General features: G+C 45.1%; 1 protein-coding gene and 8 non-coding genes across 9 annotated transcripts in view; 8 read left to right on the plus strand and 1 right to left on the minus strand.

Moving 5' to 3' along the window:
* The window catches only part of DNAJC5B (DnaJ heat shock protein family (Hsp40) member C5 beta), a 33,387-nt gene extending 12,415 nt beyond the window's left edge, over positions 1-20,972 (minus strand). Inside the window, exon 1 of the mRNA XM_054285239.1 lies at positions 20,866-20,972. Coding sequence (XP_054141214.1) covers positions 20,866-20,972 — 107 coding nt within the window. The remainder of the gene's footprint in view (positions 1-20,865) is intronic.
* TRNAY-GUA (transfer RNA tyrosine (anticodon GUA)) lies at positions 2,418-2,506 on the plus strand. Its single transcript is given in 2 exon segments — positions 2,418-2,454; positions 2,471-2,506. It is a non-coding gene; the product is annotated as a tRNA-Tyr (tRNA).
* Positions 5,879-5,951, plus strand: TRNAA-UGC (transfer RNA alanine (anticodon UGC)). The gene has a single exon. It is a non-coding gene; the product is annotated as a tRNA-Ala (tRNA).
* TRNAY-GUA (transfer RNA tyrosine (anticodon GUA)) lies at positions 6,635-6,723 on the plus strand. Its single transcript is given in 2 exon segments — positions 6,635-6,671; positions 6,688-6,723. It is a non-coding gene; the product is annotated as a tRNA-Tyr (tRNA).
* TRNAY-GUA (transfer RNA tyrosine (anticodon GUA)) lies at positions 10,331-10,419 on the plus strand. The gene is given in 2 exon segments: positions 10,331-10,367; positions 10,384-10,419. It is a non-coding gene; the product is annotated as a tRNA-Tyr (tRNA).
* On the plus strand, positions 14,221-14,309 carry TRNAY-GUA (transfer RNA tyrosine (anticodon GUA)). Its single transcript is given in 2 exon segments — positions 14,221-14,257; positions 14,274-14,309. It is a non-coding gene; the product is annotated as a tRNA-Tyr (tRNA).
* On the plus strand, positions 16,453-16,541 carry TRNAY-GUA (transfer RNA tyrosine (anticodon GUA)). The gene is given in 2 exon segments: positions 16,453-16,489; positions 16,506-16,541. It is a non-coding gene; the product is annotated as a tRNA-Tyr (tRNA).
* Positions 16,869-16,941, plus strand: TRNAA-AGC (transfer RNA alanine (anticodon AGC)). Its single transcript has one exon. It is a non-coding gene; the product is annotated as a tRNA-Ala (tRNA).
* TRNAY-GUA (transfer RNA tyrosine (anticodon GUA)) lies at positions 17,630-17,718 on the plus strand. The gene is given in 2 exon segments: positions 17,630-17,666; positions 17,683-17,718. It is a non-coding gene; the product is annotated as a tRNA-Tyr (tRNA).
* Positions 20,973-22,566: the final 1,594 nt, after the last annotated feature.

Genomic DNA, 22,566 nt, shown 5'->3' on the forward strand with positions numbered 1-22,566 from the left:
ATATTGCACCTTAAACACAAAGTTTTGGCCATGTTTAACATGTGCCCTAAACACAATAAAAATTAAATATAGGAACTGAAAAAATAAGCTAAGTCTTGCATGACTAATGATATTATGTGTCATCCAAATGTTTAAGTAAATTATGCAATCTATCCCTTTTCTTACCTGAAAACAGGCCCCAACAATTAGAAAACAAAATAAAAAAAGGAAAAAAAAAAGAGAAGTATTACTTTCAGAAACCCCTGAATGTTTGCAGGGAACGGACAATCATTTTCCAGCCTTTCTTTCTTTCTTTCTTTTCCCAGAGACCCAAAGACATCTTCTGGCTGACCTACATCCCAAACAATCTTATAAAAAATAATAATTTCAACAGAATGAGCTTTAAAAAGATGAAACACATTACTTGCATTCTCACTTTACCTAGTATTGTTTTAGACTACTAACAGGATTACTTTCAGCCATTGACAAAAGATAATCTATGTTCTTATTTTAATTTTGGGACAAATGTTCTCACTAAAAAGAGTACATTGCCAAAACAACTCTCTGCACACTGAGATGACATATACTAACTGAAGATGATTTAGCAATGGGAACAAGATCTGATATTAGCAGTGCAATTCATACAAGTAAGACAAAGGACTCTGTTAGGTCCAAGGACAAAAACTATGTGAGATAACACAAAATACTAGGTATATGGTACTGTGGGTACCTGTGGGTCCCTGGAGGAGTGACATTCCCAGTTAGGTAATAAATAGGATTCATTATGACATAAAAAGAAGAAAAAAAAAAGTAGAGTGTGAAATGAACAAAGGAGTTTGTAGGCTACTTCCTATACCAAAACCATGGGTTTATGTCCATTCATATTTTTCTTGTGGTGAATGACTTTCTCCTTCATTGCCTTAGGATCACTGCCCACTGCAGCCCTCCACAACAGCAAGCAAGTTTGGGAGAGAAAAGTCACAGCAAACAGAGAAACAGCTATCCCTCAAGATGGATAAGTGTGTCAAGATGGATAAAGGCTCTTATGAAAATGAAGTCAGTGAAATAAACTCGACCTCTGTCAGCGGTGGCTTAGGTTGAAAAGCAAGATCAGGCCAGGATCAGACACAGGGGTGGGTCTGATGAGCGGGCTTTTGAATGAAGATAGCAATACTTTGAAGACAGGAAAGAATGCTCTATAGGGTCAGATATGACAACACTATGAAGTACCAGAGGATGTGAGCAGGATTAACCCATGCTTCCTTCGATAGCTCAGCTAGTAGAGTGGAGGACTGTAGGCTCCCTGGCACGGCCATCCTTAGGTCACTGGTTCAGCTCTGCCTCAAAGGAGTCATCTTTTGCCTCTCACACACATCCCACACTGGCACCACTGCCTTTTTCTGACCCTGCTCAGGAGGCTTCCCTTCAAAGGGCTGTCCAGCCACGAGGTCTTGTCTGAGGCTGGGAAAGTGACCAGCCAAGGCATTTTCTGGTGACCCCTTGGGCAGGGGATGGTGGTTCTGACCATGGATGCTGTCTGCAGTCACCTCCAGCAGGACTGTGAGTGAGTGGGTTGGTGGTGGGACAGTGATATGAATGGGAGACTCAGGCTTTGGGTGCAGGGCACCCTGGGTCAGGGCTGGGTACCTGGGAGGGGAGAGGAGCTGGGTCAGAGGCTGCAGGGAGGGGAATTAGCTCAAGTGGTAGAGCGCTCGCTTAGCATGTGAGAGGTAGCAGGATCGATGCCCGCATTCTCCAATGCTTTTCATTCCCTCTGGTGGGGACACAGGGCCCTTTGCCAGGGATCCATCTATTCTCTGGGGGCTATGGGAAGATTCAAGTGTGCCCTGGGCTTACAGAGGAGGATGACTTCCAGGCTTGTATCAAGACTTCTATGGGCAGTTTGGCAGAGGAATTGATCTTCTCCCTCTTTGCTTGACAGCTCTCAAGTATCAAGTGAAGTACAGAAAGGACATCAATGGTATGGAACAACCTTAGTGGAGGGCCACCAAGGAACTCAAGGAATTCTCTTTAAAGACAGACTGAGGAGAGTAGGTGCTTTCAGTTAACAGAAAGAGATGTTCAGAGGACTTACACATGATGTTCCAACACACTGTTACAGAACAGAGGGATGGCTGTCATTTTGTTTTTCTGTATGCTTGAGCAGAGGGCTGAAGACAGCAGAGTGAAAGGGAATGAAGGGAAACTGCAGCAGCATATAGGTAAGCTCTATATCCTGGCTGTGCGGCTGTGAGGAAGTTCATCTGTAGAGGATGATGTCCAAAGAGGTTATGGAGCACATGAACAAGGTTCTGTGAAGTCTCAGCTGAGGCTGTTTGAAGCAAGGTGCATAATAGAAACACAATCATCCACTGTGGATTTGCAAAAGTGCTGAGTGAGTGTGTCCTGGGTGAGGTCTGGGAAAGGTGCCTGTAATTCCTTCGATAGCTCAGCTGGTAGAGCGGAGGACTGTAGGCTCCCTGGCACGGCCATCCTTAGGTCGCTGGTTCAACTCCGGCTCGAAGGAGTCACCTTTTGCCTCTCACACACATCCCACACTGGCACTGCCGTTTGGTCCTTCCCAATGGGCTCCCCTTCAAAGGTCTGCCCAGCTTTGAGCTCTTGTCCTTGAGTCAAGCACAAGAGAAGTTGAAAAGTTGAGCAGCCAAGGTATTTTTGGTCAGGAAGCTGATTTTGAGCAGTAGTGTTGTCTGGAGTCACACCCAGTAGGAACATGATCAGGTGAGTTGTTGATGGTGTGACAGTGATATGAATGGGAGGCGCAGGCTCTGGGTGCAGGGCTGGGTGCCTGGGAGGGGAGAGGAGCTGGGTCAGAGGCTGCAGGGAGGGGAATTAGCTCAAGTGGTAGAGCGCTTGCTTAGCATGTGAGAGGTAGCGGGATCGATGCCCGCATTCTCCAATGCTTTTCATTCCCCTTGCCTGGATACAGGGCCCGTTAGGAGTCCCTCTGCCCACTGGTCTTATTAGGAGTTCTTTGTAGCTGACTGCGCAGATAACTACAGGATCAGGATCACGGGCTGTAGACTGGGGTATCTGAATCGTTCTATTTACTTGGGATTAGATCAGTAGCCTTGCCCACCTTTATGTCTACTCAAGTGGAGTCCTCTGTTATTGAAAGGAGCAAAATATCAAACTAATTTTTAAGTATGGTAAAAAGAATGACTCTGGGAACCACCAAGCAGTGAGAGCCACCCTGCTAAGGTCACAGAACAGATTCCCCTGGAATATACATCTAGACATGTGAAGACAGGGAGGCATTTAGAGACAGCTGACATGGCTTTGCTGAGCACAAATCACGACTGACTAATCTAGTGGCCTTCTACAATGGACTGATTGTCTCAGTGGACAAGGAATGAGCTGTGGATGTCATCTACCTGGACTTTGCTAAAGCCTTTGATGTCATCCCACACAACATCCTTGTCACTAAACAGGGAACATGGGGTTTGGGTGGATGATCTGTTCAATGAATAAGGAATGAGTTGGATGGCCACAACCAACTCATATATCAGCTCAATATCCAAGTGGAAACAAGTACCAAGTGGTGTCCCTTGGGGTCTGTATTGAGACCAATGCTATTTAATATCTTCTTGGTGATGCCATTGTGAGTGGCATTGAGTGCAGCCTCAGCAACTTTACAAATGACAAAGGGAGCAGTGCAATTTATATGCTTAAGGGAAGATATTCCATCCAGAGGGACCTCAAAAAGCTCAAGGGGTGGGTCCATGTGAACTTCATTAGGTTGAACAAGCCTTCAAGCTCCTGCACCTGGGTCAGGGCAATCATCAGTATCAGTACATGCTGAGAGAGGAATGGATTGAGAGCAACTGTGTGGAGAAGGACTTGGGGGTGCTGGTGGGTGAAAAAACTTTATGTGAGCTGGCAATGTACCTTTGTAGCCCAGAAAATCAGTCATATGCTGGGCTACATCAAAAGTAGCATGGCCAGTGGGTTGTTCTGCCTCTTTATCACCCTCTTGTGAGCCCACACCTGGAGTGCTGTGTCCTGCCATGGGTTCCCCAGCATAAGGAAGACGTGGTTAGAGCTGGTCCAGAATAGGGACATAGGACTGACTGATCAGGGGTGAAATACCTTTCCTGTTAAGACAGGCTGAGAGAGTTGGGACTGTTCAGCCTGGAGAAGAGAAGGCTCCAGGGAGACCTAATAGCAACCTTTCAGTTGATAAATAAGGCTTATAAGAAAGACAAAGACACTTTTTAGCAGACCTTATGGTGAGAGAAATGACAAAAAATGGTTTTAAACAAAACAGTGTAGATTTAGATTATGTTAAAAGAAATTATTTATGATGACAGTGGTGAGGCACTGGAAAAGGTTGCCCAGAGAACTTGAGGATACCCCATCCCTCCATAAGTTCATGTCTGGTTGGATGGGCCTTTAAGCTATCTGATCTAGTGGAAGGGGCTCTTGCCTACAGCAGGAAAGTTGGACAACATGAACTCTAAAGGTTCTTTACAAACAAAAATATTCCATTATAATACGTGAAAGACAGATGGTCACAAATTGCAGGCTTTGGGTGAGCTAAGCAGAAGGTTTCAAATGCCTCTCAGGAGGTTATTGACTCAACCATTAGAACTTTTACTGTGGTGATGGGAAGAAGAATAAGACAATGGGCCACAACTGAAGCAGGAGAGATTCCATTTTTTCCCTCCTCAGGTCAGACAGGCAGGAGGAGAAGAAGGGTGTCCTGGAGTGCTGTGCACTCCATGCTTGGAAGTTGATGTAATATAAATGGCTGAACCCTTGAGTCAGTTGCAGTGATCCTTGAACTCAAGATGCTGTGGGAGATTGAAGAAGGTGTGTCCTGAGGCCTCATTCAAACTGATTGCTTTGACTGCTCTGTCATAGAGGAAGAGCTTGTTTGGGTCCCTTCCCTTCCCTCCCATCCATGATACACATCACATCTGTTGGGGTGCTGCCTGCCCTAATACATCTGAAAGGCCCTGAACTTACCTCGTGTGGGACTTCCATCTACACCCATGGGTGCAGGAGCTCTATTTACATTAATCTCTCTTTCCATGCTACACCACAGGAGTCTTGATCGCTAGCTAAGTTAGAGCCACAATTTTGGATATGTCCAGCCACAAAGACTCTTGATGGATACACTACTGTGCAGATGGAAGTTCTGCTTGACTTCAACCCTCTCTTGTCAGTCTGGACCTGCCTGGCACTCCCTGGACACATGATCATCATTCTCACCTGTGCACTGACTTCCTTGCTTGCAGTGCCTGGTGGTGACTTCTGCTTGAGCTTCTTATCTGGGATGAGCCACCATGGCTGGATCTGCCCTTGTTTCATGTTGTGGACATGAGATTTTCTGGGCAATGTGGGTCTAAGGAAAGTGTTTCTTTTTTCCTCCTGGACAGTGTCATGCAGTACATATGAGGTGGAATGGAAGCTGAATGGTTGTCTGAGTGTGTGCTGTGCAAGGTCCTGGGCATGTGCCCATGCTTCCTTCAATAGCTCAGCTGGTAGAGCAGAGGAATGTAGGCTCCCTGGCACAGCCATCATTAGGTAACTAGTTCAACTCTGGCTCGAAGGAGTCACCTTTTGCCTCTCACACACATCCCACACTGGCACTGCTTCCCCCTGGCACCCCCAGAATGAGCTGCCCAGCCATGAGCCATTGTCTGACTTTGGGAAGATGATGAGCCAAAGCATTTTTGGATGAACGCTTGGTGACAGACAATGGTTCTGAGCCCTGGACTTGTCTGCAATCACGCCTAACAGGACTGTGAGTGGGTGGGTGGTAGTGTGAAGGGGGGTCTGTTGATTAGGGGGGCTCAGGCTCTGGGTGCAGAGCACCCTGGGTCAGGGCTGGGTACCTGGGAGGGGTGAAGAGCTGGGTCAGAGGCTGCAGGGAGGGGAATTAGCTCAAGTGGTAGAGCGCTCGCTTTGCATGCGAGAGGTAGCAGGATCGATGCCTGCATTCTCCAATGCTTTTCATTCCCTCTGGTGGGGACACAGGGCCCTTTGCCAGGGATCCATCTATTCTCTGGGGGCTATGGGAAGATTCAAGTGTGCCCTGGGCTTACAGAGGAGGATGACTTCCAGGCTTGTATCAAGACTTCTATGGGCAGTTTGGCAGAGGAATTGATCTTCTCCCTCTTTGCTTGACAGCTCTCAAGTATCAAGTGAAGTACAGAAAGGACATCAATGGTATGGAACAACCTTAGTGGAGGGCCACCAAGGAACTCAAGGAATTCTCTTTAAAGACAGACTGAGGAGAGTAGGTGCTTTCAGTTAACAGAAAGAGATGTTCAGAGGACTTACACATGATGTTCCAACACTCTGTTACAGAACAGAGGGATAGCTGTCATTTTGTTTTTTCTTATGCTTGAGCAGAGGGCTGAAGACAGCACAGTGAAAGGGAATGAAGGGAAAATGCAGCAGGATATAGATAAGCTCTGTGTGGCTGTGAGGAAGTTAATCTGTAGAGGATGATGTCCAAAGAGCTTATGGAGCATTTCTGTTTGTGGTTTGCATGACTGATGGGTTGAACAAGGTTCTGTGATGTCTCAGCTGAGGCTGTTTGAAGGAAGATGTTGTAATAGAGGCATGATTGTGCACTGCAGCTTGGGAAAGTGCTGGGCGAGGCCCTGGGCACATGCCCATGCTTCCTTTGATAGCTCAGCTGGTAGAGCGGAGGACTGTAGGCTCCCTGGCACGGCCATCCTTAGGTCGCTGGTTCAACTCCGGCTCGAAGGAGTCACCTTTTGCCTCTCACACACATCCCACACTGGCACTGGCATTGCCTTTTGGTCCTTTCCAAGGTGCTCCCCTTCAAAGGTCTGTTTAGCCATGAGCTCTTGTCCAACCTTGAGAAACTGAGCAGCCAAGGCATTTTTGGGTTAACCCAAAATGGTTAACCCAAAGTGGTTTTGAGTACAGATGTTGTCTGGAATCACACCCAGTAGGAACATGATCAAGTGAGTTGTTGATGGTATGAGAGTGATATCAACGGGAGGCTCCGGCTTTGGGTGCAGGACATGCTGGGTCAGGTTTTGGGTGCCTGGGAGGGGACAGAACCTCAGTCAGAGGCTGCAGGGAGGGGAATTAGCTCAAGTGGTAGAGCGCTCGCTTAGCATGCGAGAGGTAGTGGGATCGATGCCTGCATTCTCCAATGCTTTTCATTCCTCTTGCTTGGACCTGTGCTGCAAAGAGGAGCACAACATCTAGGACTATGTCCATGGCAACGTGAGCTGTGCATTGAAGGAATGGTTTCTCTCACTTTGTTCTGAGTATGATGGAAAGGATCCAGAATATTGTGCCCATCCTTGGGCCTCCATGTATAAGACAGACATTGACCAAATGCAAACAGCTCAGAATAATGCCTCCAGGACACTTGGAAGCAGGTGCACTTGCCCTTTGAGGTGAGGGTATTGAATGTAGCCTTGAGCAGATCTTGAAGAAGAAAGGGCTGTGTGGGAGATAATCAAGCACTTATCAAAACGCCTATCAGGAGGTTATTGATTCAACAGTTAGGCCTTTTACTGTGGTGATTAATAAAGGAAAGAAAAACAACAGGCCACAACTGAAGCAGCAGAGGTTCCATTTTTTTCTCATCTATGAGACAATGAAAACCTAAAAAGACTTAATATGTCAAACACTTGGTAGCAGAGGAAAGGACTGTTTCCATACTGATGAGATAAGGTGCAGTTAGAAAAGAGCATCTTTCAATGCAGTATAACATTTCCTTGGATCAGCTTCCTTATCTTAGGTAACTATCTCCAAAACCAGGTATGAGACAGAACTGCTCTTGTCTCTCTGACATCTGTGAATGGAATTGAAACCATGAAGCCCCCAACCCCCTTCTGAAAAGTTTGAGAATAACAAAATGCACATGCATGAGGGTTAGTCTATAAATAGCACAACGGAGATGGGTAGGGTGTAAAACCACCACCCGAAGGAACCGAACCAGAGGCACCACTGGAACTCTGGCTGGTGATCCAGATCTTTTCCTCTATGTCTATTTTCTTCTCTTTCTGTCTTCTTCTCTTCCTCTTCTTAAAAGTTTAAATTACTGCTCCCATGGGCTGTTCTGAAAATTTAGATCATTGCTGCCATAGGCCATTCAATTTATAATAAGATTTAAACTTATTCAATTTACAATAAAGTTTAAACTGCTGCTGCCATAAATGAAATTTTCTAATTGATTGTTTGGCATTGTTTTGCTTTAATTTAGCCCAAAGGTATCCCGAGTGTTACTTGCCTCCAGGACTGCCTTCTAGGGACCTGATGTTTTACGGCTATCCCAGAAAAAATGGTCCAAGACCACCCTCTCAGGACCTGACACCTCTTCAGGTCAGCATGGTGGGAGAAGAATGTTGCCCTGGAGTCTCCATGCTTGGAAGTTGGTGTGATCTGACTGGCTGAAGTCTTGAGCAAAATGATGGGATCCCTCATCTAGGGCTGCTTGGAGGAGAAGATAGATATAGAGATGCCCTGAGGACTCATTCAAACTGATTGCTTTGAGAACACAATCATGGAGGCAGAGCAGAGAGAGGACCCTGATACTCTGTTGATATCTGCTGGTGTAGTGGAGAGCTGCTGGTTCTCTCACATGGTGACCATTACATCTTGTGTGGGTAGTAAGTGCCAGAATAGGCCTGAATGGCCTTCACCAGCCTCACGTGGGGTTTGCACTTCCAGCCATCAGCACAGGAGGTCTCCTTATGTCCACATCTGGGCCTTCACTTTCTTTCTGTATTAAAAAGCAGGACTCCTGGTCCCTAGCTCAGTAATGGCCACAGCCATAGCACTATCAAGGCACAGTGACCTTGGATCCAAACCTGATGTGCAGATGAATGTCCTGCATTGACCTAACCCCTGGCTTGTCAGTCTGGACCTGCCTGTCAGTCACTGGACATGATCATCACTCTGACCTCTGCAGTGACTTCCTTGCTTGCAGTTGTCCCTGCTTTGTCATGGTGATAGTGCCTTCCATTCTGGATTATTGCTTCAAGTGAGCCACCATGGCTGTGTCCATCCTGGCCAGGGTTGTAGGCTTGAGAAGCAGTGTGAAATAAGTCAAGTCTCTTATTTCCTGCAGAGGAGGGTCATGTAAATCCAAGGGAGTGGTGTGAGACTGGAATGGTTGGATGACGGTGTAATATTTGAGGTATTTAATCTACATGCTTCCTTCAAGAGCTCAGCTGGTAGAGTGGAGGACTGTAGGCTCCCTGGCATGGCCATCCCTGGGTTGCTGGGATGAAGGAGTGACCTCTTGGCTCTGGCACACATCCTGCACTGGCACTGCTGCCTTTTGGTCCTGCCCAGGGGGTTCCCCATGATGAGCTGCTCAGCCATGAGCTTTCACCTGAGATTGGGAAGATAAGTGGCCACAGTATTTTTGGGTGAACCCTGGCCACGGGAAGTTGATTCTGTCACTGTGCTTGCCCACAGTCATCTCCAGCAGGAAAGTGAGTGGGTGGGTTGGTGGTGTGAGGGTGGGCTTATTGGGAAGCCCAGGCTTTGGGTGCAGGGCTGGGTGCCTGGGAGGGGAGAGGAGCTGGGTCAGAGGCTGCAGGGTGGGGAATTAGCTCAAGTGGTAGAGTGCTTGCTTTGCATGTGAGAGGTAGCGGGATCGATGCCTGCATTCTCCAATGCTTTTCATTCCCCTTGCATGGACACAGGGCCCTTTGCCAGGACCTGTGGGTGCTCATAGTATATCCAGAATGCAAAGAACAAGATGACATCTGGGTCTCCATGGGCAATTTAACAGAGGTTTCTCCCTCTTTGCTTGATAAACATCAAATGTCATCTAAAGTATTGTACCCCATTTGGAGATCTTCTAAGCAGAAAAGCAGTCAAAGAGAACTGTCTCTGGAGTGCCACCAAGAATCTCAAGGAATGGAGAAGTTTCTCTGTGTGGATGGGATCAGGAGAGTGGATATGTTTAGCCTAGAGAAAGAGAGGTTCAGAGGTCTTTTGACTTAGATCTTTTGACTTAGATCTTTTGACTTAGAGGAGGTTTCAAAGTAGAGTGGCCATATGTGTCATCTGCTTGGGAAGAGGGCAAAAAGCAGTACAGTGAAAGGGAATCAGGGGAAAATGCAGCAGGACATGGGTGAGCTCTGTATGGCCCTAAGGAGAGTCCATCTGCTCATGAAGAAAATTATGTCCAAAGAGCTTTTGGAGCATTTCTGTTTGTGGTTTGCATGATTGATGGGGTAAAGTGTTGAGCAAGGAGGTGTGATGCAGCTGAGGCTGTTTGAAGGAAGATGAGGTAATAGAGGAATGATGGTGCACTGTGGCTTAGCAAAAATGCTGAGTGTGTACAGGGTGAGGTTCCCTTAGGAATGTGGCCATGCTTCCTTCGATAGCTCAGCTGGTAGAGCGGAGGACTGTAGGCTCCCTGGCACGGCCATCCTTAGGTCGCTGGTTCAACTCCGGCTTGAAGGAGTCACCTTTTGCCTCTCACACACATCCCACACTGGCACTGGCACTGCCTTTCTCTGATCCTGCCCAGGGCACTCCCCAGAATGAGCTGCCCAGTTGTGATCTCTTGCCTAAGCTGTGGGAGATAATCAGACAAGGCATTTTTTGGTGAAACCCTTGGGCATGGGGATGGTGGTTCTGACCATGGGGCTTGTCTGCAGGACTGTGAGTGGGTGAGTTGGTGGTATGAGAGTGATATGAATGGGAGACTCAGGCTTTGGGTGCAGGGCACCCTGGGTCAGGGCTGGGTGCCTGGGAGGGGAGAGGAACTGGGTGAGAGGCTGCAGGGAGGGGAATTAGCTCAAGTGGTAGAGCGCTCGCTTAGCATGTGAGAGGTAGCGGGATCAATGCCTGCATTCTCCAATGCTTTTCATTCCTCCTTGCCTGGACACAGGGCCTTTTGGTGAGGGTCCCCCTATCCTCTGAAGGGTAAGGAAACCTGGGAAGCAAAGTAGAGGACAGCATCCTAGACTTCTCCAGGAGCAAGGCCTCTGGATTGAGAGAAGGTATTATCTGACTTTCCTCTTCATTGGATAGATGCCATTTAGAAATGTGTACCTGTTATATATAGGTTTATATTGGTTTTTTGCTATAATAGAACTAATTTTCTTCCTAATATCTGTGTTTTGGATTCAGGGTGTGAATAATGTTGGTTATGCACTGCTGTTATAGACCTTGGTAAGCAGAGTTTATGCAAAGCCAAGGACTTTTCTGCTTCTTGCACCATCCGATCAGCAAGGAGACTGGGGGGCACAAGAAACTGGGAGGAGACATAGAAGGGACAGGTGGCCCCAGCTGATCAAAGGAATGTTCTATACCACATGACATCAGGCTCAGTATATACTAGGGAGAAAGATGACTGGGGCCACTACTTATAAACTGTCTGTCTGGGCATTGTTCTGCAGGTGTTAAGCAATTGTGTTGTATGTCACTTATTTTGTGTAATCTCATTCTGTTGTTATTATTATTGATATTTCCCCCTTCCTTTTCTGTCCTTTTGAACTGTCTTTTCTGAATCCACAAATTTTTTCTCCCAGTTCCCTCCAAAAACTCTCTTGTGGGTGGGGTGTGTGAGCAGTTGTGTAGGGTTTAACTGTCTGCTGAGATAAACCACAACAGCCCTTTTTGGTGCCCAACATAATTTTTGGGCTTGAAGGGTTGAGATTATGACAAATCTGACTAGAGTACATTAAAACAAATTTCTTTTAAGCATTCATTATATTACAGTAATAATAGCTAATCCTGATGTTGATTTCTTTACTCTCAGAGTTGAGAGTGAATAAATTTCTATTCTCAGGGTTGGGTTACATAACATCTTACTTGCTCTGAATGTTTCTTGTTGTGCTGTTTATCACCTCTGGGGGCTGGGCTAAGGTTATCATGTTGTTGAATTTTGTAACACTGGTTTAGGATATGATAAAACTGATGGCCATGAGACTAATTTATTTGTAATCAAGTATTGTTATCTTCTCCATACTTCTAGAGCCATCTATTGGAAACTATTCCTAATTACATCCTTTATCTTTCCTCCTAGAGGCAATCTGTGGGGCATACACTTCCCACATCTTCCCCTTCTCCTCCAGGGTAATTACAATAGCTCTTGAGAATTCTGAATATAGTCAGGATGTTCAAAGGAGAATGTTCTTATTACTATGCCTCCTGATTGTATTTCAGGCCTTCTTTAGAATTAAACAACTATTTGAGGATACCACCCAGATAACAGCCCTGAGCCTGAGCATATATAGTGGCAGGATGTGTGGGATAGTACAGGCAAGTATGTACGACAATGGGCATCTCAAATATTCTGGAATTTCACCCCCAAATAAGTTCCGAATCCTGAAAAACTAGTGAAATATTTGGAAGAAGTATGCTGCCAGCCTGGTAATTCCAGAGAGAAAGATATCGCTGCAAGATGCTGGGGCCTGGCCCATGCCTAGCAAGTCCTATTCAACACTATTCAGTATCCTCAAGGGGATAAGGTCTTTGGATCTGATGACAAAATATCAGGCACTTTGGCTGTCCCAGTCCCAGTGACAGACACTGCATCTGGACCAAAGGACCCACCTGTACTAACACCATCTTCACTGGAAGAAATATTGGAAGTAGAAGTCAGCTCCTTTAGTAAGGGGTGAAGGAGCCTCTTCTAAGAGTCAGCAACGGGAAGAAGACTGATCCAAAGCAGGGCCAGAGAAGAAGAGGAGGAAGAGAGGTGGCTGCAGACTGAGGAGGAAGAAGAAAAAGAACTCATAAATGAGGTGTTAACTATCTCATCCCTATATAATATAGGTGGTCTTGGTCACACCAACCAAGACCCCCTGATTCCATGTAAATGCTGATTGGTCAGCTGAGAAGCCCTGGAGGGATCAGCAGGACTCACTCACCCTGTAATAGTTTCACATGGCCACTGTGAAAATCTGATTGAGAGTGGAGACCAACAGCAGATTATAGTACCATGAACGAAGCCATGCTGCTGCTAAGTGATGCCATGCCAGACAGGCCAGAACTTCAATTTAAACTGGAGGCAGTTTGTATCAAAGGCAGCCAGATTATGGCCTGGCACAATCAATATCACTAGCATGCTTTTCTCAATCCCTTTGTCAACAGAGTCAGGTCACAATTTGCTTTCACTTGGAGGGGCATCCAGTACACCTGCCGTAGAAATGGAAATCCAGCCCTATCATTTTCCATGGACTTAACCAGACTGTACTAGAGCAGAAACACCTGCAATACATTGATGACTTCATCATATGGGGAAATGCAGCAGACAAAGTTTGTGAGAAGGGAAAGAAAAAAAGGAGTTGGGAGGAGTTGGGAGGAGACAGCCAGAACAGTTGACCCCAGGTGGCCAAATATTCCCTACCATATGGTGTCATGCTCAGTATATACATGAGGGGAAAAGACAACTGGGAGCTGCTGCTCAAGAACTCACCGGGCATCATTCACTGAGTGTAAAGCAACAGTGTTGTGCATCATGTGATTTGTATACTTTAGTTCTATTAATATTAGAGTTGTTATTATTATTGTTGTTCTTGTTATTTCACTTTCCATTTCTTTTCTGTCCTAATAAACCATCTTTTTCTCACCTGTGAATTTTATGCCCACTTTGGGGAAGGGCATGAGTGATCAGCTGTGCGATGTTTAATGGCCTGCAAAATAAAGCCATGACAGAGCCCAACTTTATGCCTCTGTGTAGAACACACATGTGGACCATGTGCAGTGACCTCAGAAAAAGGCCATCAGGATGCTTGGGAGCAGGTGATTCCACACACAAGAAAGGACATCAATGGAATGGAGGAATCTCAGTGGAGGGACCCCATGAACCTCACTGAGTGGAGGGACTGCTCTACATGGATGAGCAAGAATAGTGAGAATGTTGAGACTGTCAAAGGAGAGAATCAAAGGACTTAGGCATGATCTTCATGCTTGTAGAAGATTACAGAGTAGAGGAAATGCTGTCCTTTATCTGATACTTGAGCAGAGGGCTGAAGACAGCACTGTGAAAGGGAATAGAGGGAAAATGGAGCAGGATCTGTGTGGCCATGAGAAGAGTCTATCTGTAGAAGATGATATCCAAGGAGCTTTTGGAGCATTTCTGTTTGTGGTTTGCATGATTGATGGGGTAAAGTGTTGAGCAAGGAGGTGTGATGCAGGAGCTGAGGTTGTTTGAAAGAAGATGAGGTAATAGAGGAATGATGGTGCACTGTGGCTTAGCAAAAATGCTGAGTGTGTACAGGGTGAGGTTCCCTTAGGAATGTGGCCATGCTTCCTTCGATAGCTCAGCTGGTAGAGCGGAGGACTGTAGGCTTCCTGGCACGGCCATCCTTAGGTCGCTGGTTCAACTCCGGCTCGAAGGAGTCACCTTTTGCCTCTCACACACATCCCACACTGGCACTGGCACTGCCTTTCTCTGATCCTGCCCAGGGCACTCCCCAGAATGAGCTGCCCAGTTGTGATCTCTTGCCTAAGCTGTGGGAGATAATCAGACAAGGCATTTTTTGGTGAAACCCTTGGGCATGGGGATGGTGGTTCTGACCATGGGGCTTGTCTGCAGGACTGTGAGTGGGTGGTTTGGTGATGTGAGAGTGATATGAATGGGAGACTCAGGCTTTGGGTGCAGGGCACCCTGGGTCAGGCTTTGGGTGCCTGGGAGGGGAGAGGAGCTGGATCAGAGGCTGCAGGGAGGGGAATTAGCTCAAGTGGTAGAGCGCTCGCTTAGCATGTGAGAGGTAGCGGGATCGATGCCTGCATTCTCCAATGCTTTTCATTCCCCTTGCCTGGACACAGGGCCCTTTGTCAGGGATGTATCTGATGTCTGGGGAGGCTGTGGAGAAATATATGGTGTGCCCTGGGTTTGCAGAGAAGGATGACATCAAGAGCACTATGGGCAGTTTAATGGATTAATTGCTCTTCTCTCTACTTGCCTGTGTCCTAGGTAACCCAAAATGTTACCGCATTCCATATCCATCTGTGCCCAGAATTGTTACTGTCTCTGGAAAGCCTTGTGGCTGGAAATGGAACTGCAGGGCTGTGGCATTGCCAGGTCTTCCAAAAGCCTGGATCTCTCAGGTATATCTCTCTGTTGCCTCTTGGTTTTTGCTCTTTCCTTTTCGTTCTTGCAGGGAGACAGCTGAGGCAGAGTGGGTAGAAGTTCCCCTTGGTTTTCTTTCCTGAGAGGGTTGCTTCAGACTTCCAAGGAGCCACATTTTGTGGTCCTAGACTGCTTCAAAGCAAATTTCACCTGTCTACAGTCACAATGTCGCACCAAGAAAAGCTCAACAGCCCCACTCGGCATGGCTGTTCCAACCTGCCAGAAGTGTCCAGTGGAAGTGGGAAGGCACGGAATCTGAGTCACCCCTGCCAAATGCCTGCTGTTTCTCCTCATGAAAAGGTGAAGTCCCTACGTGAGTTCTAGCTGGATTGAGTTTCAGCTGCTGGAGTGCCTTTTTTGACAGAGCTGCTGCCACCAGAGAGATAGGGCATTTATCTGGTTTTGGAATCTAGATTTTCTTCTTGTGTTGCCCATGTTCTCTGCTGCTTGTTTAGGGGGAGTTTTCTGTAATCATGGGTGTTTGGTATTTGTGTTGTTTTGGGGGTTTTTCTCTCTTTTTGTTCTCTCTGTCCACAAGCAGTTGAAAGAGGGGGAGGGTTGCCACTGTCTTTGTCTCTCCACATGCAGTTCTTCGTGGAGGGTGCCATCTTGGGCAGAGGGTTTTCTCTGCCACTTTTAATTTCTCCTTGTTTGCAGGGAGTCTGTGAGATTTAGAAACTTTGCAACTAGTGATTAATATTGTTATTTTTCTTGTCTGTTGCTATGTCACATTTTTGGTAAACTTATTTTTCATTTATATCCACTCGTGTTCCTCTCTACTTATTGGTGGAAGGCAATTGGCTAAAAATAAATGGGAAGTCACTAGTTTTGCAGTGTCTACCCCCTTAGCTTGACTAAAACCCAGACAGTTTGGCAGTTCTCAAAGATCAAGCCCAGTATGGAAAAGGACATCAATGAAATGGGACAACCTCAGTGGTGGGCCACCAAGAATCACAAGGAATCACTTGATTTCTCTTTAAGGATGGGCTGAGGAGAGTGGGCATGTTCAGTTTAAGGAAAGAGAGGTTCTGAGGACTTGCAGATGACCTTGTGGTACTTCAATGTAGGTCACAAAATTGAGAAATGGCTATAATTGTTTTCTCTTATGCTTGAGCAGAGAGAAAAAGACAGCAGAGTAAAAGGGAATAAGGGAAAATGGAGCAGGACATGGATGAGTTCTGTATGGCCATGAGAAGAGTCCATGTGTAGAAGATGACTTCCAAGGAACTTAAGGACATTTCTGTGGTTTGCATGAGTGATGGGGTAAAGTGTTGAGCAAGGAGGTGTGATGCAGGAGCTGAGGCTGTTTGAAAGAAGATGAGGTAATAGAGGAATGATGGTGCACTGTGGCTTAGCAAAAATGCTGAGTGTGTACAGGGTGAGGTTCCCTTAGGAATGTGGCCATGCTTCCTTCGATAGCTCAGCTGGTAGAGCGGAGGACTGTAGGCTTCCTGGCACGGCCATCCTTAGGTCGCTGGTTCAACTCCGGCTCGAAGGAGTCACCTTTTGTCTCACACACATCCCAAACCACTACCTTATTCTGATTCTGCCCAGGGCACTCCCCAGAATGAGCTGCCCAGTTGTGATCTCTTGCCTAAGCTGTGGGAGATAACCAGGCAAGGCATTTTTTGGTGAACCCTTGGGCATGGGGATGGTGGTTCTGACCATGGATGCTGTCTGCACTCACCTCCTGCAGGACCATGAGTGGATGAGTTAGTGGTGGGACAGTGATATGAATGGGAGACTCAGGCTTTGGCTGCAGAGCACCCTGGGTCAGGGCTGGGTGCCTGGGAGGGGAGAGGAGCTGGGTCAGAGGCTGCAGGGAGGGGAATTAGCTCAAGTGGTAGAGCGCTCGCTTAGCATGTGAGAGGTAGCGGGATCGATGCCCGCATTCTCCAATGCTTTTCATTCCCCCTGGTGGGGACACAGGGCCCTTTGCCAGGGATCCATCTGTTTCCTGTGGAGATTTGTGGCGCGCCCTGAATTTACAGATAAGGCAGACCTCTAGGGTTGTATCAGGATTACTATGGGCAGTTTAACAGAAGAAATTATGCTCTCTCTTTGCTTGACAGTTCTCAAGTATCAAGTGAAGTACAGAAAAGGACATCAATGGAATGGAACAACCTCAGTGGAGGCCTGCTAACAATCTTAAGTAACTGATAGATTTGTCTTTCAGGATCAGCTGAGGAGAGTGGGCATGTTCAGTTTGAAGAAGTTTGGAGGACTTGTTGCAGTCAGTGCTTGGGCATATGTTACAGAACAGAGCAATGGCTGTAATTTTGTTTTGTCTTATGCTTGAGCAGAGAGCAAAACACAGCACAGTGAAAACGAATCAAGGGAAAATGCAGCAGGATATAGGTAAGCTCTGTGTGGCTGTGAACAGAGTCCATGTGTAGAAGATGATGTCCAAAGAGGTTATGGAGCATTTTTGTTTGTGGTTTGCTTGAGTGATGGACTAAGGTGTTGAGCAAGGAGGTGTGATGTAGGAGCTGAGGCTGTTGGAAGTAAGATGTGGTAATAGAAGAATGATGGTACACTGCAGCTTGGGAAAGTGCTGGGTGAGGCCCTGAGCACATGCCCATGCTTCCTTCGATAGCTCAGCTGGTAGAGCGGAGGACTGTAGGCTCCCTGGCACAGGTATCCTTAGGTCGCTGGTTCAACTCTGGCTCGAAGGAGTCACCTTTTGCCTCTCACACACATCCCGCACTGGCACTGCCTTTTGGTCCTGCCCAGGGGCCTCCCCAGAATGAGTGCCCATTTGTGAGCTCTTGTCTGAGTTTGGGAATACTACTGCCCCAGCAGTTTTGAGTGAGCCCTTGGGCATGGGATGGTGATTCTGAGTTCTGAAGTTAGCCAACGTCTTCTCCTGTTGGAATGTGATTGGGTGGGTTGGTAGTATGAGAGTGATATGAATGGGAGACTCAGGCTTTGGCTGCAGGGCACCCTGGGTCAGGGCTGGGTGCCTGGGAGGGGAGAGGAGCTGGGTCAGAGGCTGCAGGGAGGGGAATTAGCTCAAGTGGTAGAGCGCTCACTTTGCATGTGAGAGGTAGCGGGATCGATGCCTGCATTCTCCAATGCTTTTCATTTCCTTTCATGGACCATAGGTACTGTGGTCCTTGTGGCTGTGGGGAGCCTTGGGTGCACCCAGAGGCTGTATCAGGAGTAGAACAGGCCATTGGCATAGGCATGATTAAGCCATTATCCCTCCTTGCTTCATAGTAATTAAATGGCATTAAGAGCGCTGTACACATATTCTAATAAATTTCTTAATCACCAATATAGCATCACAGAGGTGTTGACCTTTTGGAGCAAGTCTAGAGGAGGCACACCATGATTAGATTAGAGGGATGGTGCTCCTTTCCTGGGAGGAAAGGCCAGAAGAATTTGGACTATTCAGACTGGAAAAGATAAATCTTTAGTGTGACATAATTGGAGCTTCTCGGTACTTAGGCAGGGTCTACAAGAAAGCTGGTGCAGGGCTTTTGAGATGGGGGTGTAGTGATAGGACAAGGGGTAATGGCTAGAAATTGAAAGAGGCAAAGTTTAGATTAGACATTACAAAGAAGTTCTTCACTGTGAGGTTGGTGGTGCACTGGAATTGGCTGCTCAGAGAAGCTGTGGATGACCTATCCCAGGAAGTGCTCAAGGCCAGATTGGATGAGGCTTTGAGCAACTTGGTCTAGTCTAAGCAACCCTGGACAGAAGATTGGAACTAGGTGATCTTTAAGGTCCTTTCCAACACAAACCACTCTATGAGTCTATGATTTTCTTGTAAGTAGACTATCAAACAGGATCTTTTGAAACTTCTGAAAAAAAGAAATCCAGTATCTATCTCTCTGCATATTACTTCACTGTCAGACAAGGAAGCATAAGACAAAGTACAGTTTCATTTATTATGCCAAAAAAAAGATTCTAAAATTATTTTTGTATTATATTGAAGATAAACAGATCTCCTTTGAAATTCTGCTGATTAAAAGCCCATTAGCTTTACTCCCTGATAAATTAGATTGTGCCAAACTCCAAATAAAATCATAGAGTCATGTCTGTCATGTTTATTAAAAAGCAAATTTTGCCCTGGGCTGTGGCGTATAATTAACAGTGACTTAATTAATAATGGCAGGAAACTCAGAATCAGGTATGGCTGGTTTTCTACCTTGTACTAAAGAATACCATTTCAGCAGCAGATTTTTGGATTAACATAAATTAAATTATAATTAAAGCAAATCTATGAGACTGACTCATCATTTTATCTTGCAAATATTTACAGCTACTCTATTAGAATTGAATCCCTCTGACATTTTCACTTTAGTCAGAAGCAGCCTTTTTTTTTCTCTAATTACTAATAAAGATGGAGAAAGCACCACTGTCAGTTTTGCCATAGATCACTGTGTAAATCATCCATATTCATGCTCATCATTAAATAGAGTTTATTGCATTCTACATTCTTCCATGACAACTTTCTCCTTTGGGGATTTCCAGAAAATTAAATGTAAAAGCAACTGGAAAACATGAAGTTTGAGACTGAAGATGATTTCTATAGACAGGCTGTACTACAGGGACACAGAAGGTGCAAATCATAAGTGAATTTGATACCATAGTATCCTTTTTTCCCAGTGATATAATTATGCAAGACACTGAACCATGGGATGTCAACAGTTCTCCTTCCATTGTATGAAGAGTTTGGACATTCACTACTTTTGCCTTCATTGAATCTGTGCCTTTAGGAGCAGAAAGCAGGAGAAATGCAATTTGTTCAAAAACATGGAGGACAGAGTCTTGCCAAAATTCAAGCTGAATGATGCAAGTAGATTTATTTCATAAACCTTTTTGAGTTCAGATATATTCTTACATTTGACAGGAAAAGTAAGCTGTGTTAAGTTTGCCTGGTAATACAATGCAACCAACAACAGCCAGAATTACGCTGTAATAAAAATTTTACAATATTTATTAAAAGTGCAAGTACATGTCTGACATATTTCAGTGTCAAGAACATCTACTTCACGGGTGACATTAAAATTTTTTTGTCTTTCAAGAGCAGCTGAGCAAATTTAAGGGCAAAATTACCCATAAACTCTTCTGGTCTTACTTCTAGGTCTTGTTACATTTCAACAATAAAATATTTGACACCATTTTGATAGCTTGTGTTTGCCTCAAGCTATTCTTAATGTCCTCTCTTCTTTTTCAATAGAGAAACTAGCATTTCTATGCCAGTATTTTTCAGTAGCTGGTTACACTCACAGTTAAAACCATGTACCTCTTTGTCAGCTCAAATAATTTTCAGATCCCAAGCTCTGCTTTTGGTTATGTCTGCCTTCATAAAGTGAACGACTATCTCACATCTAGCAATTTTCCCCTTCAAGGACATTACACACTCTAATCAAATAATCTTTTTCTTTTCTTCTAAATAATCTTCTTTTTCTTTTCTGACAAGATAAACTGATTGAACTCATGTCTCTTACTCTAGTTCTCAAATTGTCATTACAGCACTTGCATTAACTTTACTTTTCAATAGACTTCAGGAAAAATACTAACACAAGAACTGGGTGCAGTATTCAAATAGCCCAGGTTAGTTTATCCCAACAGTCTGACCTCTCATTCATTTAGATTAAAATATTTCAGATTATTCACAGACTACTTGTGGGATGAAATCAGTAGATTCACATTGCATCATCTCTGCTCCTTTTCCGGCTCACAAATTTAAAAAGAAGAAAGGATTGTGACAATGAATGTCTACTGTGCAGGTAACTCAAAAGGTTTTGCCATCATAATCATGCCAGACAAATAAGCATTTTTAGACCTGTTGCAAAGCACATTTTACATACCTGTAGGACTTCTTAATCTCATCATGTGTTGCTCCCTTCTCTAGTGCCAGGATTTCATATAATGCTTCACCCGATGTTGACAAAGCACGTTGCCTTTGTTCAGCCATGACAGCAGTGCATTACCAAAGCTGCTAATGTAGAACATCATTTAAAATACCAGGGACTGCAAGTATACAGAGATAGTATTTCTTACCATTCATTTTAATAGATTTTTTCAGGCAGCAAAATGTTAAAAATACATGAAAATGAATCTAAAATAAAAACTCCTCTATATTATCTTCTGTCTTTTAATATATTTTACAATTAGGAAAAAATGAGAAAATGGACAAACAGAAACTAAAGAACAGAAGCTTTTGTGTTGGGTAGAACTGTTCATATTAAAGACTTGATGTTGCTGTCACTGAAATGAATAGATAAATTTGCTATAGCATTAATACCCAAACATTATATTTCCACCTAGTTTTATTTGTGTTTGTTTACATTTTTCTTTACTAAGTCTTAGGAGAATTATTCCACTATATGTTGAGGTTATAGACTTTTTACAGTGAGGTAAGAGCTCTGTACCTCTGAGTATTACCTAATGCAATGAAGTGAAGAATTTTTGCTTTCTTAACACAAGGCCTCAGGTTCAGCCTAACCAATCTTAGGTGCTTAAATTGTGATTAAATTTGACTCTGAATCAAACTAGACTCCTTATATTGTCAACAGACATACAGACTCCAAGAACAACCGGCCAAGCACTTTCTCCCCATTATCTCCACAGTGTGCTCAGGATGACTTGAGTATTGTGTCCAGTTCCAGGCCCCTCAATTCAGGGAGAACATTGAGGTGCTGAAGCAAGTTCAGAAAAGAGCAATGGAGCTGGTGAAGGTTCTGGAGCACAACTCTGATGAGGAGCAGCTGAGGCAGCAGGGGGTATTTAGGCTGGAGAAAAGGAGGCTCAAGGGTGAGCTTACCACTCCCTACAACTCCATGAAAGGAGATTGTAGCCAGGTGGGGGTTGGTGTCTTCTCCCAAGCAACCAGCGGCAGGAAAAGAGGACACAGGTTTAAGGTACACTAGGGGAAGTCTAAGTCAGACATAAGAAGAATTTATTCACAGAAAGAGTGATTAGATATTGGAATGGGGAGGTGCTGGAGCCACTGTCCCTGGAGGGGTTTAAGGAAAGACTGAATGTGGCACTTTGTGCCATGGTTTAGTTGACATGGTGGTGTTCAGTCATAGATTGGACTTGATGATCTTTTCCAACCTGACTGATTCTGTGACTCCCAACCATGACCCTGAGAACCAGTGGAGTGAATCTGGACCTACATGATGAGAGTAGATACCAAGAATTGACCCAGGTATTATAAAAGTAACTTTAAAAAAAAATTGTTCATGGGAAATACTGATATCTATCAGGGTCCTATCTTACTTGAAATACAAGAGTTAGGATTGAATTAATGATAAATTTAACATGGTACCCTTCAGTATAGTGCAAGCACAGACTGACAGATTTAGTCCACTTCAGATCTAATATTTTTTCCTTCCTTTTTTGCAGAAGAGAAGCAGACAAACCAGTGATTCTTCACTGAGTGGTTTGACTACCTCTTTACAGTGTGAAGTTCATCCTTTTGGATTTGAAGAATGAAACATTTTTAAACCAGACCTTGCTGATGCTAGGCAATGGCACAAAGAAACTCAAAGAGCAAAAACTCCTTA

Source organism: Melozone crissalis, unplaced genomic scaffold (genome assembly GCF_028551555.1).
Source record: "Melozone crissalis strain CALT ecotype California unplaced genomic scaffold, PUWL_Pcris_2 ptg000042l_1, whole genome shotgun sequence".
In the NCBI taxonomy this organism is placed as follows: domain Eukaryota; kingdom Metazoa; phylum Chordata; class Aves; order Passeriformes; family Passerellidae; genus Melozone; species Melozone crissalis.